Source organism: Pipra filicauda, unplaced genomic scaffold, assembly GCF_003945595.2.
Source record: "Pipra filicauda isolate LSUMZ 115617 unplaced genomic scaffold, ASM394559v2 scaffold193_size2426894_pilon, whole genome shotgun sequence".
Classification (NCBI taxonomy): domain Eukaryota; kingdom Metazoa; phylum Chordata; class Aves; order Passeriformes; family Pipridae; genus Pipra; species Pipra filicauda.
This window is the reverse complement of record NW_024104302.1, coordinates 334,972-347,211: the sequence shown is the minus strand read 5'-3', so window position 1 is coordinate 347,211 and position 12,240 is coordinate 334,972. Positions and strand designations below refer to the sequence as shown.

Below are 12,240 nucleotides of genomic sequence, written 5' to 3'. Positions count from 1 at the left end.
AAACAGCCTGTAAAAGGTGGCCTCAGCTTTTGGTATAACACAGTCAAACAATCCTCTTTTCCAGCCCTCTATCAGTGCCTTGAGGCTGCAAACCAGCTGTTAAATGATACCACCTACCTTTGCATAACCCACTTAGAAAATCCCATCCTACACCAGCCAGCAGCCACTCCTGTGGTGTTGTCCTTTTATTAGCTGTTTTTTCCTCTTTTGCTCAAAGCAGAAACAAAAAGCAAAGCTTTCAGTAAGTGCCACTGTTTCCCCCCCCTCTCCTCTGACTTCCTCTGCAGCTCAGAGTTGCCTGACAGGAGAGCCCTACGTGGGATAGAGCCCACAAGGCTGGAGGAGGTTTCTTGGCTGCATGATCTCATCCCACTGAGGGAGCGGGAAGCATTATTTTTCCTGAAGTACAGGATGCAGATTTTGTTTTGGTTGTGCTCTTTTCTTTTTCTGGGGATGGAAAGGTAACGCCGTGACTTTGGCACAAATATGTCCAGAAAGCAAATTAACTTTACAGCAGTAGCTGTGTCACTGGTACCAAGAGCTGTGCTGTTTGTCAGCAGCATGCAGATTAATTTTCTTGTGCCTCTTTCTGTGGCTCATTTGTGCTTTTTTTCATCAAGCAGCTCACTCCTGTTGTCAGTCCTTTCCTTCTGTTTGGAATGTAATGGGGAAAACTGGAAAAATTTAACACCTAAAGCCAAACTGTCCACATCAGTGGGGTGACCTCTGCACCCTTTATTCAGCTCCCATGAACCTATTCATGGTGGAGTTTATGTGATTTAAATCCTTGCTCCATGCAAGTGGATGTCCTTATTAAATGAGCAGCTATTCAGTACTTTAATTTTGGATTGTATGACCTCACACCTTGTTTGACCAAGTCATGTTCAAATAATTTTCACAGGCCAGAATTAATTTCCTCGGGGTGTCTTTGGTTCTGTTCATCTCAATTAAATAAGGGAAGATGAATTCTGGAACACTAGAGGAAGGGAATATTATATCCTTTTCTAAAACTAGGTGTGTTGGGTCAAGATTAAAATTGAAAGTGTCTCCAGGTATTGAGCCCCTGCTTTGACACAGGATCTCCTTGGCTGGGGGAGGTTTGATGTGTCTCATTCCTCTTCCTACTTTGAATGAGATGAAGGCACTGTGAAAAAATGATCATTAATTAGATAGTATCTATGGAATTTCATGGAAAGATGAATAAATTCATCTTGGCACCTCCAAACTCTTGGTTTTCTCAAGTCTCCCGAATTTATTATCACTTAGATGGTCTGAATTGTGAAGGTTGTGGGGAGTCAGGTTGCTTCTAAAAGAGTGCAAGATTCAGAATTTCTCTCTGCTGGCAAGGGTGGCTGATGGAAATTGTAGGTTCTTCTGGTGTCTGGGGGTGATATGAACCCTCTGTGTGTCCCACAGGTACCTGTTAATGGCAGGCAGACACTGAGACTTCCAAATCCTACCCTTGAGGCTGGACAGTGCCTTGCTCTAGTTGTTGGACTCCTCTGTTACACCAGAATTATAAACCTTGCTCTTTGGCTGCCTTTGTGTTTTCTGCAGTTAATAAGATTTCAGGCTCTAGAACTTTTGCTCAGCTTCTTTCTTACTGCTAAACATAATGATATTTTTGGGACTGTGGCCAGGCTGCTTGAGCTCCTCAGTCTCATTTTATTTTATTCTTTTCATTTTACCCAACAGACCAGTTCTTCACCCCATTCTGGACTGCCCAAACAAGTCAGGATTAAAACTTCCCAGTCTGTGGGGGATGTGAGCACACCCTACCAGCAGCCAGAACCCAGAAGTAGGCATCTGTCTGTCAGTGAGTATTTTTGCCACTTCTGCATGGTTTTGTTTGGTGAAATGTGTCATTTGGGCACTAATGTTTATGGTATGGCATTTATGAGAGCTGGGAGAAATCGAAAGGTTATTCTAGGACAGGGCAGTTCATTTTCAAAAGCTCTTCGTATGTTTACAGTAGAATGTTTCAGTTCCTTACTAAGTTGTTGAAGAGCTGAGGAGCTGCTAAAGGGGGTGTCCTAAAGCCAGATCCATTGTGGTTAGAAATTTGGAAAGCTGATGTGAGTCCATGAAGGTTTTTATTTACGTTGGCAATTTCAGTTCGTGAAACCTTGATATGAGGGTTTTTTATGTTGGGCTTTGGAATCTCTCCTGACTCCTGTAATCAAGCATTTTACTTGGAATCAAGGAATTACTACTGCATGTCCAACCAGTGTCCTACATACTGAATTCCCTAACCTTTCACTCCTGGAATTACCAGATGGGTAGGGCACAAGGTGAACAGCAGAGGTACACAAAAGATAGTAAGAAAAGTCAGAGTATTATGTACCTTTGTCTCATTTCCCTTGGGTTTCTCTTAGCTGAGTGAACTGCTGTTTAGTGGAAAGGTCCATGTAAGACTCCTGTAATTTTTACTTCTGTCTCTGGTAGATTTGTCTGATTCTTCCCAATTTCTGTGTTGAAACCCTCTTTATGACTGTGCAGCACTATTCAAACCTGTGTTTGAAGGATGCTCAAAACTGTTAACTTTTTATATCAAAAACTAAAACATCTGAAACAGCTTCAAAGATACATGGGTCCAAAAAAAGAAAAGTCTGTGATTTAGGATTTCACTCCTTGGTGTGAAGGCCAGTGAGCAGTGAAGGAGCAGGAGGAAGGTGAGAGAGCATGAAGATGGTGTTCTGTGTAAGTTGCTGCTGCTTTACAAGTGAGAAAAGGTAAATTTTGCTGGAAAGAGAAGCAGAGGATGATTCTGTTTGTTCCAACAGCTATTTTGGGGCTTGTCATATCTAATGCTTCAGAGGACAGGTGATGCAAGTCACGATGGGAATATCAGGAGCTGGGAATGGCAGACTTGTTTTATTGGCTAGTTCTTCTCCATGGCAAAGGACTGCTTCAGTTTTATTAACTCTGTAAACTTTAGCCATAATTATTACAGGGTTTTAGATCAGTATTTGCAATGCAATGTAAGTGTAAAGTAATAAACCTGATTAAACTAGAACAGTCTCCATGTTGGGGGGGTTTAAACCAGAGTCAGATCCACTCTGTTGTGACCAGAGGTGACTGGGAGAGTGAGCTCAGAGGGAAGGACTTGAGAACTAGACCAGTAGTTCTCAGTGTGCAGCTTGTCTAACAAACCTGCCTGTGTCCTGTCAGGAGTCTGCTGATCCCCTTTTGTACAGTTTGCTTTTCTGAAGCAGCAAACAAACAAAGAAGTGCTGAAAGCTTGTGAAGTACGTGGCTGAAACGAGGACAAAAAGAGTTTTCCCATCCTTCCTGGTTTGAAGTTAATGTGCATAAAAAAGAGCAACATTCCTTGGTCCTGTGAAGAAGGCAGTGATGTCCATGCACGTCTGAACACCACGTTTCTTTTTTCACAGACAATTTCAATGCCAAAAACAATTAATATATATATATATTTCTCCTTTACTGGCATTCTGAGGTATCCAGATAATGGTGCCAAAGCCAACAGACTCCAGTGAGTGTCTGTCATGGGTAAACTGTGTAGTAACAAGGGGCCCCTTCTGTGTCCCGGTTGTACAGACTCTCTCCTCTCATCCCAGCTTGTGGATGCTCTCTGTCATTCATCACTCAAGAAACCATTAGTTTTGTTTTCTGAACATGTCAAAGTACCAGACTGTTCCTTATGAAGAGTTCCAGTTCTGTCAGAGGTCTACTGGGAATTTGGCAACAGCTCAGTCTTGCATCGATTTCTTCTTACTTCTCTTTCCCCATCTTTGATTTGGAAAAGGAATGGGCTCTGTTTCCCGGTGTTTCAGGCATAGAAACTCTCCTAATCTCACCACATGATGCAATGAAAGTCCAAAGCAGTGCTCAACAAAAGCTTTTTGCAGAGATCCATGTAGTTCCTGTCCTCCTGAGTGGACGGGCCTCGAGCCTGCTGTCACCAGTTCAGAGGTTTGGAAGTAAAGATAACTTTTATTTAAAAGAGGAGGGGGGGAAAAAAAAAAAAAAGTTGCTAAGCATTCTGGCAGCACTTGTGTTTTTTCCACTCACTTCCTTTGATATACATGGATTTAGTGCCGACTTCCTTTTCCTGCCCAGGGCTGGGGGCCTTTCCACAACAGCGGCTGGGCCGGTGCCAGCAGGGCCTGGGCTCGCTCTGGGCCAGCCCTGGATCGTGTCGGAAGGAGTGAAAGTGCTCCCGGGCCTCGGGGCAGCCCCACGGCAGCTCCCGGGTTTGTCTCCACACCACTGGGCTCTGAACCTCACGGGAGCCCCATGGAGCTGCTGGGAAAATGCTCTGAGCAGCAGAAAAAGCTCTGAGCAGCACCTTGGGGACTCGGTGATCTCGGGTGGTCTCAGAGGTCTTCTCCAACCTTAATGGTTCCATGATTCTGTTAATCCCTTTTTTTCACATGGTTCACCCTCCATGCACTCCTAAGTCATGCCAGCATTGTTTTTCTTTGTGCAGCCCTCTCAAAGGTGTTCTCTGCTTTTTATCCCTCTCAGAGGTGCTTTTCAGCCCTCTCAAAGGTGTTCTCTGCTTTTCAGCCCTCTCAAAGGTGTTCTCTGCTTTTCAGCCCTCTCAAAATTGTGTTCTCTGCTTTTCAGCCCTTTCAAATGTGTGTTTTCTGCTTTTCAGCCCTCTCAAAGGTGTGTGCTCTGCTTTTCATCCCTTTCAAAGGTGTGTGCTCTGCTTTTCAGCCCTCTGAAAAGTGTGTGCTCTGCTTTCCAGTTCTCTTCTGCCAGCGTTTGCCTTCACTCTTTATTACAACAACTTCAGTAGAAAATATTTTCCTTGGGAGAATATTTGCTGATCTTTACCCATCTTTCACAGCACCTGAGTACACACAGTTAATTAAAGACAGTGTTGTAAAAAGCACAGCTTGAGAGCTGATCCTCAGCTGCTCTTCCTGACTTCATGGGTGACCTCAAGTAGATTGACTGGACCACAGCAGTTCCAGGAGCTCACAGTGGGAGCTGCAGGTGGATAAGTCACTGCAAAAAAGGGGGTTTGTTTCTTCCTGTGTCTAAAGTTTCATCTTCTTTGAGATCTACAAGGAAAAATAAATCCTAAGGCTAAAGTTTCTCTCAGTAGGTAGCACAACAGAAACACTTTAGGTAGTGCCATTAATAGATGATTAAACTATTTTTCTCATCCTTTGGCCCCTAAACACACTCTCTGTCCATCCTGTTATCCAATTAACAGGAATTGCAGAGTTGACCTCCATGTGGTTTTGCCCAAACTGACCACACAGTTTGATTTTTCACGCAGCAAACCAGAAATGTTGGGGTTATTTCCAAAGGTGACAGTGCTCCCATGTGACACTGGAATTGCTCAGTGTCACTGTAACTTGCTCAGCTGATGCTGACTAGCAGGAATGTGCTGTCACTCAGGATAAATTGTACTAACTGATGCAAACTTAGAATAAAGACAGAAGATGGGTTGCCCTGACAAGTGCTTTGTTTAGTGGAGGTTGGCAATGAGGTTCATGCTCAAAAGCCAGGGATTCCTGGAATCCTCTGCCTTCCCTGAGGTACTGAAATTATGCTCAGAAAGTCGAGCAGGAGAGGTTGGGAAGAGCAGAAGCTGTGTTAGGAGCTTCACCAGTAACCATGTGGTGTCTAAAATGTCACTACAGGTGCTCATCAAACAGTTTGGTTTTTGACATGACCCCTCCTGGTTCCATGTCTGTCCAGGCTGTCAGGATCACTCCAGAGCTGCTGTGCTCATGGAGGTGGAGGCCTGGTGTTAGAGGAGATACTTAGATTTTGTGTCCATGCACGTGCAGTCTCATTCCAGGAGCATAAATCTAAGGCATGTCCTTCTCCCTGGCCCAGGCTCCCAGAACACAGGGAGGAGTTCCCCCCCTCCGGGGTACGTTCCGGAGCGGCAGCAGCGCATCGCCCGCCAGGGATCCTACACCAGCATCAACAGCGAGGGGGAATTCATCCCAGAAACCAATGAACAGTGTGTGAGTATGAGCAGGAGGGCGGGAAAAAGCACGTCCAGCTTGTCCAGGAACTCTGCTGGGATCTGGGCCCTCCTTTTCACTCTCAGCTGTGGTTGCATGAGCACCATGAGGATGCTGGAACAAATTGCCCAGAAGGTTGTGGATGCCCCATCCCTGGAAGCGTTCAAATCCAGGTTGGATGGAGCTCTGAGCAACCTGATCTAGTGGAAGGTGTCCCTGCCCATGGCAGGGGGTGGAAGTGAGTGATCTCTGAGGTCCTTTCCAACCCAAACCATTCTGGGATTCTAAAAGTGCTGCTTTGTGCATTTAAACTGCTTCCAGTTGCAGCTGTGTAAGTTCAAAGCCTTTGGGTTGCCAGAAGCAGTTGCTGTGTGTGCTGGGCATTGCCTCTCCACTGACTGAGCAGTTTTGGGGCTGTCACACATGTGTGCTCAGGTTTCCTAGTGCCAGGTTTGGGTGACCCTCTTGCTTCTGAAACTCTGCTCTCCATTCAAAAAAGTAGGAAGTGAGGCCAAAGGGCGACTTGCAGGTGGAGGCAGCAATGCAGCAGCACCAGCAGAGACTGTTCCTGGAGGCAGTTGGGATCAAAATGCAGCACAAGGCTGACTGAAACTTCCATTTTCCACAGCAGAGTCCCTCCAACACCTAAAGCAGTGTCTCAGATTTGATATGAACTCAATTTCTGTGGGAGATAAGGGAAAAATGTGCATTTAAAAAAGGCTTAGACTCCCTTCCTGAGCTGGACTTCCTCCAGACAAGCAGTAGTGGGCTCTGATCCTCTTGCTCTGAACCTCTCCTGAGCACTGGGCTGCACTGATGTTGTCTTGTGATTTCTTCTGTGTTGCAGATGCTGGACCCTCTAAGCAGTGCTGAAAACTCGGTGTCAGGAAGCTGCCAGTCCTTGGACAGGTCAGCAGACAGGTACAAATGTACAAACTGGTAGGAATGTGTGTGCTCAGATTGAAATGCCAGGCAAAAGTCTGTTTTCCATCTCATAAATTTTCTTGGAGAGAAAGAAGAACTTATTTCCTACCTATATCCCAGTATATTTCTTAAAGAGAATTAACTGTGTCTTAAGGCTGTTTTATTTTCTGGCAAAACCATAGACCAACAAAACTGGTGCTTCAGTGGCTTTAGGTTTTAAATACAGAGTTCTAAAGTGAGCAGTCTGTGTGGAGCCAACGCTCTGAGAACATCTGGCTGCAGGGGATTTAAACCTCTTCTAGACAAGGCTTTACTTGTTCACTTAAAAAATAAAATGACAAAAAAATACCCCAAACTATTCTAAGGTTACAGAAATAGATCATTGCACTAGATTGCTATGTCCTGCAAGATACAAAATTAATTCCAGAGGTAAATAGGGAGGCTCTTTCTTTGAAGAAGAGTTTGTCATAGGTTGATGCTCTGGGTCTTTTTCTTCCTTTTTTTTTTTGCTGTTGGTGTTGCTTGAGGTGCTGATGGGCAGCCAGAGGTTCTATTAACTTGAATAGCAACTGTGGCTTCCCAGCACCTGTAATACTGGGCTTCAGCACGTTTTTAGGATTCCTCCAAGCTGATTCCTGTAGGTAGTGTGTGCTTTTATGTCAAGCACTTGAGGTTTGGATTTGAAACCATTCACTTCCTCCAGTTTATGGAGTCACAAGGAAACACTTGCAGTTAACTGGGTGTGTGCATGGATTCATTTGTTGAGAGGACATTGCTGATTTGTTACCTGTCCTCCTCTCCCCTTTCTCTGCCTTAAGTGAAGAAGGGGAAGCAATAAAAAGCTTTCCTGGTGATTTGTTGCTGGAGTGGCATCATCTGGGAAAGCTGTTGTTTGTGCAGTGGGGAAGGAGTCTCGTTTGGGAGTCTGAAAGCTCTGTGAGGCCGTGCCATTTACACTGGTTAACAAAACAAGTGCCAGTAGCATGGCTTTGGCACAGGTTGAGTTTGTGTAATCTCTTGAGGTGTGAAAGACCTTGTGCCAAGCAAGGGGCCTTACTTAGGCTTGCTGGAGGAGCACTGCTTACTGGGGAGAGACACAGGGGTTGGAAGCAGTGTTGGTGTTCAGGCTCTTGTGCTGCTGGAGAGAGGAAAGTGCACCCAAGTTTTCATGAGAGGAACTCTTGTCCCTCGTGGTAAATCTCTGCTGCCCTGTAAACAGTGTGCTGCAAGTGCTGCTCTGTTCTGCTCTTCCTCTCAGCCTTGGTTTTAGCCTTCCACTTCCCATGTCTGAAGGAGTCACTGAATCTTATACCACAGGCTGGGGAAACACTGAATAAATGGCTCAAAGTGAACAGAAAAGCTGACAGCCCACACTGGGAAACAGTCTGGTTAGCTGGGGCTTAGCCTGGCTTTAGCTTTGCAGATGGAGCATAAAATCATTGCAGGGACGTGGATTTGAGAGTCACCATTTCCAATCTGCAAAATGTAATCACTGGTATTTTTAAAGCCCGTGTAGGTTTTGCTCTGGTGGGCAGCAAAACTTATTCTTGCCTTCTTTCTTTACTAGTCCTTCTTTTCGGAAGTCACGGATGTCAAGGGCACAAAGCTTCCCTGATAATAGACAGGAGTTCTCAGGTATGTCACTGCTGCAAAGGTTGCTGGCATTGTACGAATAGAACAACTGGGGATGTGTTGACTGAAAAGCTATGAAGTTATTTGTTACCTCTTCCTAAAACCCTGCTGCTACAGGGAAGTTTTGTCATTATAAGTTACACTTTTTGAAGGAGGCCTCACTCCTGTCTTTGCATCTCCCTCCAGACCGGGAGAATCAGATCTACGACAAAGCAGGGAAAGGTGGGACTTACCCTCGGCGCTACAACGTCTCCATGCAGCACAAGGACTACAACGATGGTGAGTTGTTCTAGGACCTTTCATTCCAGGCTGGAAAAACAAGGTGAAGCAATGGCAACCTCCAGGAATGAGTGTAATTCCCAGCTGAAGAGCCTGGAAGTGCCCTGGGCCTTGCAGTGAGTGCTGGAGTTGATGGTACTGTGCGTGATGCCTCGTTTTCATGGAAACACTCTATGGTTGTTTGTAATTCTTGGTTTACTTTGTAATTCTTTGTTTACTTTGTGCTTTCTGGGAATATCCAGGCTGATCAGGGACTGCTGGGCTTGGGCAGTGGACAGAGTTGTTAGCCTTGGCCATATATAGCGGGTTCCTACCTCAGGGATTCATTATGCTTTGCTAATTCACAATGCAGACTTGTTTCTGGGTCTTTTAAATGTAGCAGGGACTTAAAGACTTACATCTCGTCACATGGCCTTATGCAAATTAACCGCTCAAAATTTCATGAGGTGCAAGTCACCATAATCTTTGTTCATGGTTTTTATTTCCAAGTCCAGGCACGTTATCTAGAAAGTCATCCTGGGAGGCGTCGTTAACCAGCCTCAGAGCTTGTGTGGTAGCCCGTAAACCAGATTTTTGGTTTGGGAGGCAAGTTTAGATCTTGCACCACAGCACTTGAGGGCATTACAAAGTCTTCTCTGCCTTCTGCTCTGGGAGTGATCCAGAGCTGTACTGAACTCAGGCAGCACCAGCCCTGAACTGTTATATTTTTGCATCTCGTCTGTTTGGCAGCAGCTTCTGCTCCGTGGGAACAGAGCAGAACATGGTTTTTCTCTCCCTTCTTCTCCATCACCTTCCACTTGCAAGCATTGATTTAAAATTTTTCCCATTCCCTCCCCCCAGGCCGGAGGACGTTTCCCAGGATACGGCGTCACCAGGGGAATCTTTTCACCTTGGTCCCTTCCAGTCGTTCCCTGAGCACCAACGGGGAGAACCTGGGCCTGGCCCTGCAGTACCTGGACCCGCGGGGCCGCCTGCGCAGCGCCGACAGCGAGAACGCCCTGGGCGTGCAGGAGAGGAACATCCCCACCAAATGTGAGCACTGTTTTCAGGAAGGATATTGAGGTGCTGGAGCGGGTCCAGAGAAGAGCAACGAGGCTGGTGAAGGGACTTGAGCACAAGTCCTATGGGGAGAGGCTGAGGGAGCTGGGGTTGTTTGGTCTGGAGAAGAGAAGGCTTAGAGGCGACCTCATCACTCTCTTCAACTACCTGAAGGGAGGTTATAGCCAGGTGGGGGTTGGTCTCTTCTCCCAGGCAACCAACAATAGGACAAGGGGACATGGGCTCAGGCTCTGCCAGGGGAGGTTTAGGTTAGATGTTAGGAAGAAATTCTTTACAGAGAGGGTTATCAGGCATTGGAACGGCCTACCCAGAGGGGTGGTGGATTCACCATCCCTGGAGGTTTTTAAAAAGAGATTGGACGTGGCCCTTAGTGCCATGATATAGTAATTGGAGTTGGATCAGGGGTTGGACTTGATGATCTTGGAGGTCTTTTCCAACCCAATCTATTCTATGATTCTATGATTCACTCCCTGACCCCAGCTGGGAGCTCCAGACCCAACATATAACTTGGTTTTAACAAGCCATTGGAACCACATCATCACCCGGCTGTGTTTTGAGGCCAGCTTGTCTCACCTACAAGACACGTCTTCTTTTTCTTCTCTCTTTTTTTTTTAATCCACTGTGAGCTGGTTTTTCCTTTAGAAAGCCTCAGAAATTCAGCTAAGAAGTAAAAAAAAAAAAACTTCATTGAATCTTTTCAGGGCTCTTAAAACAGTCAGACAGGCTTGTTTATTTTCTTGATACATTAACATTTGTAGTCAGGTTTATGGGTTACAGTTCTTTTACCAGTTGAGAGCTGTATATATTTCACTTGCTCTTAAGTAGGAAGATTTACTTCTGTTGTAATAGAATCCCTGAGTTGGTTTTTTGGACAACTTGCTATTATAAAAAAAGAAATGAAACATAAGTCATTACTGATGAACTTCAGATATCCCATACAGTAATTTAGGGATCAAAATGAAGAGTAAGCTTGCAACACTAAAATACTGACTGGCAGTAAATCTGATTAAATTAGACATGGCAAAGCTAATCTCTCAGCTCTTCTACATTTTCACACTGTCCAGATGGCTGGTTCCTGTCTTTGTTTTTAGAGTTTCTTGTTAGATACAACATAATTGGATGCATTGCACTGCAGGAGACTGGTAGTGTTGCTTTCAAAGTTGGAGCTGAAGCACTGGGGTTTTGAGTGATATGCTTTGGGATTTAGAGCAGTCTGGAAAACTGGGCTCAGGAGACTGCTGCCTGTGGAATGTGAGGACTCCTAATTCCCTGTGGATGTAACCTCCTGCTGGGGTGTTGGAGGTGGCTGCTTTAGCTGGGTCTAGTGTATATTTTTATTGGAATCTGGTTGTTGAGCAGCTGAAGAAGGTGCACAGACTATGCTAACCTTACAGCCCCCACTTTATCACTGCCTAGTAGGGAATTATGACTTTAATTTTTCTGCTGTAGAGAGAGCTTTGCAGTGAAATCCTTCCCACAGGAGAAGGAACCTTGAGCTGCCTTGACAAAGACCTCAGAATAATGTCCTTCAAGTTGTCCCAGCAGTTTAAGTCATTCCCAGCTGGGTGGAATTGATTTAGCAAGGCTGATCCAGCTCTTCCTCACCTGATGCCTGTGATAACTCCAGGTCAAGGGTTGGAAGATGCTCTTTCAGTGCTACACCATCTCTTAAAGTAGTGGGTTTGTAGAATCCACCTGCTGGCAGAATGAAATTTCACCAACCCCATCAAATAACTTTTCTGCAGTACATATTTGCAGGATGTTTTGTGGTTTCATTTTAATGGGACACCAGTCAGCAGGTCCTGAGATGGTTGGATTCCGGTCAGAGCTCTGCCACTGACTCCCTTACGCCGGGAGAGCGCCTCGTGTTTGTTCAGCTGCAAAACACCTGGGTCAATCCCAGTGTGATGGAGATGGGCCCTTGAAAAGACAACCATGGCTTTTAAATAGTGTAGTGAAATGAGGAATTATTACTGATGTCTTTTAGCTCCAAGTGCTCCAATAAACTGGCGACGAGGGAAACTGCTGGGCCAGGGCGCCTTCGGCCGCGTGTACTTGTGCTACGACGTGGACACGGGCAGAGAACTTGCAGCCAAACAGGTCCAGTTTGATCCAGAGAGCCCTGAAACCAGCAAGGTAATCCTCATCCCAGCTTCTAAAATCCTGCCAGATCCTGCAAAATGCCTCTGTCTGTCTGTCCTTAAAAGCTGGCATCTTATATTTAGTTCCTACTAGGGTTTCGAGTCATGCGGAGAAGAATAGGAGCCATTTAAAAATTACTTTTTTGTATTATTAACTTCAGCCTGAAACTAAAATCCATTTTCTGGCTTCATTTTTGGCTCTCCCTTCTCAGCTTTCTGGTTTGTTGCCAGGTTACTTGAGGAATACTAGA

General features: G+C 45.4%; 1 protein-coding gene across 3 annotated transcripts in view; it reads left to right on the top strand.

Annotated features, from left to right (window-relative positions):
- Nucleotides 1–12,240, top strand: part of MAP3K3 (mitogen-activated protein kinase kinase kinase 3) — a 41,044-nt gene that overhangs the window by 17,636 nt on the left and 11,168 nt on the right. For 2 of the 3 annotated variants that reach the window (XM_039380355.1, XM_027747240.2), the window contains exons 7-13: nucleotides 1,696–1,816; nucleotides 5,821–5,954; nucleotides 6,802–6,875; nucleotides 8,446–8,513; nucleotides 8,697–8,789; nucleotides 9,630–9,821; nucleotides 11,836–11,984. In XM_039380355.1, the coding sequence (XP_039236289.1) occupies nucleotides 1,696–1,816; nucleotides 5,821–5,954; nucleotides 6,802–6,875; nucleotides 8,446–8,513; nucleotides 8,697–8,789; nucleotides 9,630–9,821; nucleotides 11,836–11,984 (831 nt within the window). The remainder of the gene's footprint in view (nucleotides 1–1,695; nucleotides 1,817–5,820; nucleotides 5,955–6,801; nucleotides 6,876–8,445; nucleotides 8,514–8,696; nucleotides 8,790–9,629; nucleotides 9,822–11,835; nucleotides 11,985–12,240) is intronic. The other variant, XM_027747248.2, reaches the window with a different exon arrangement.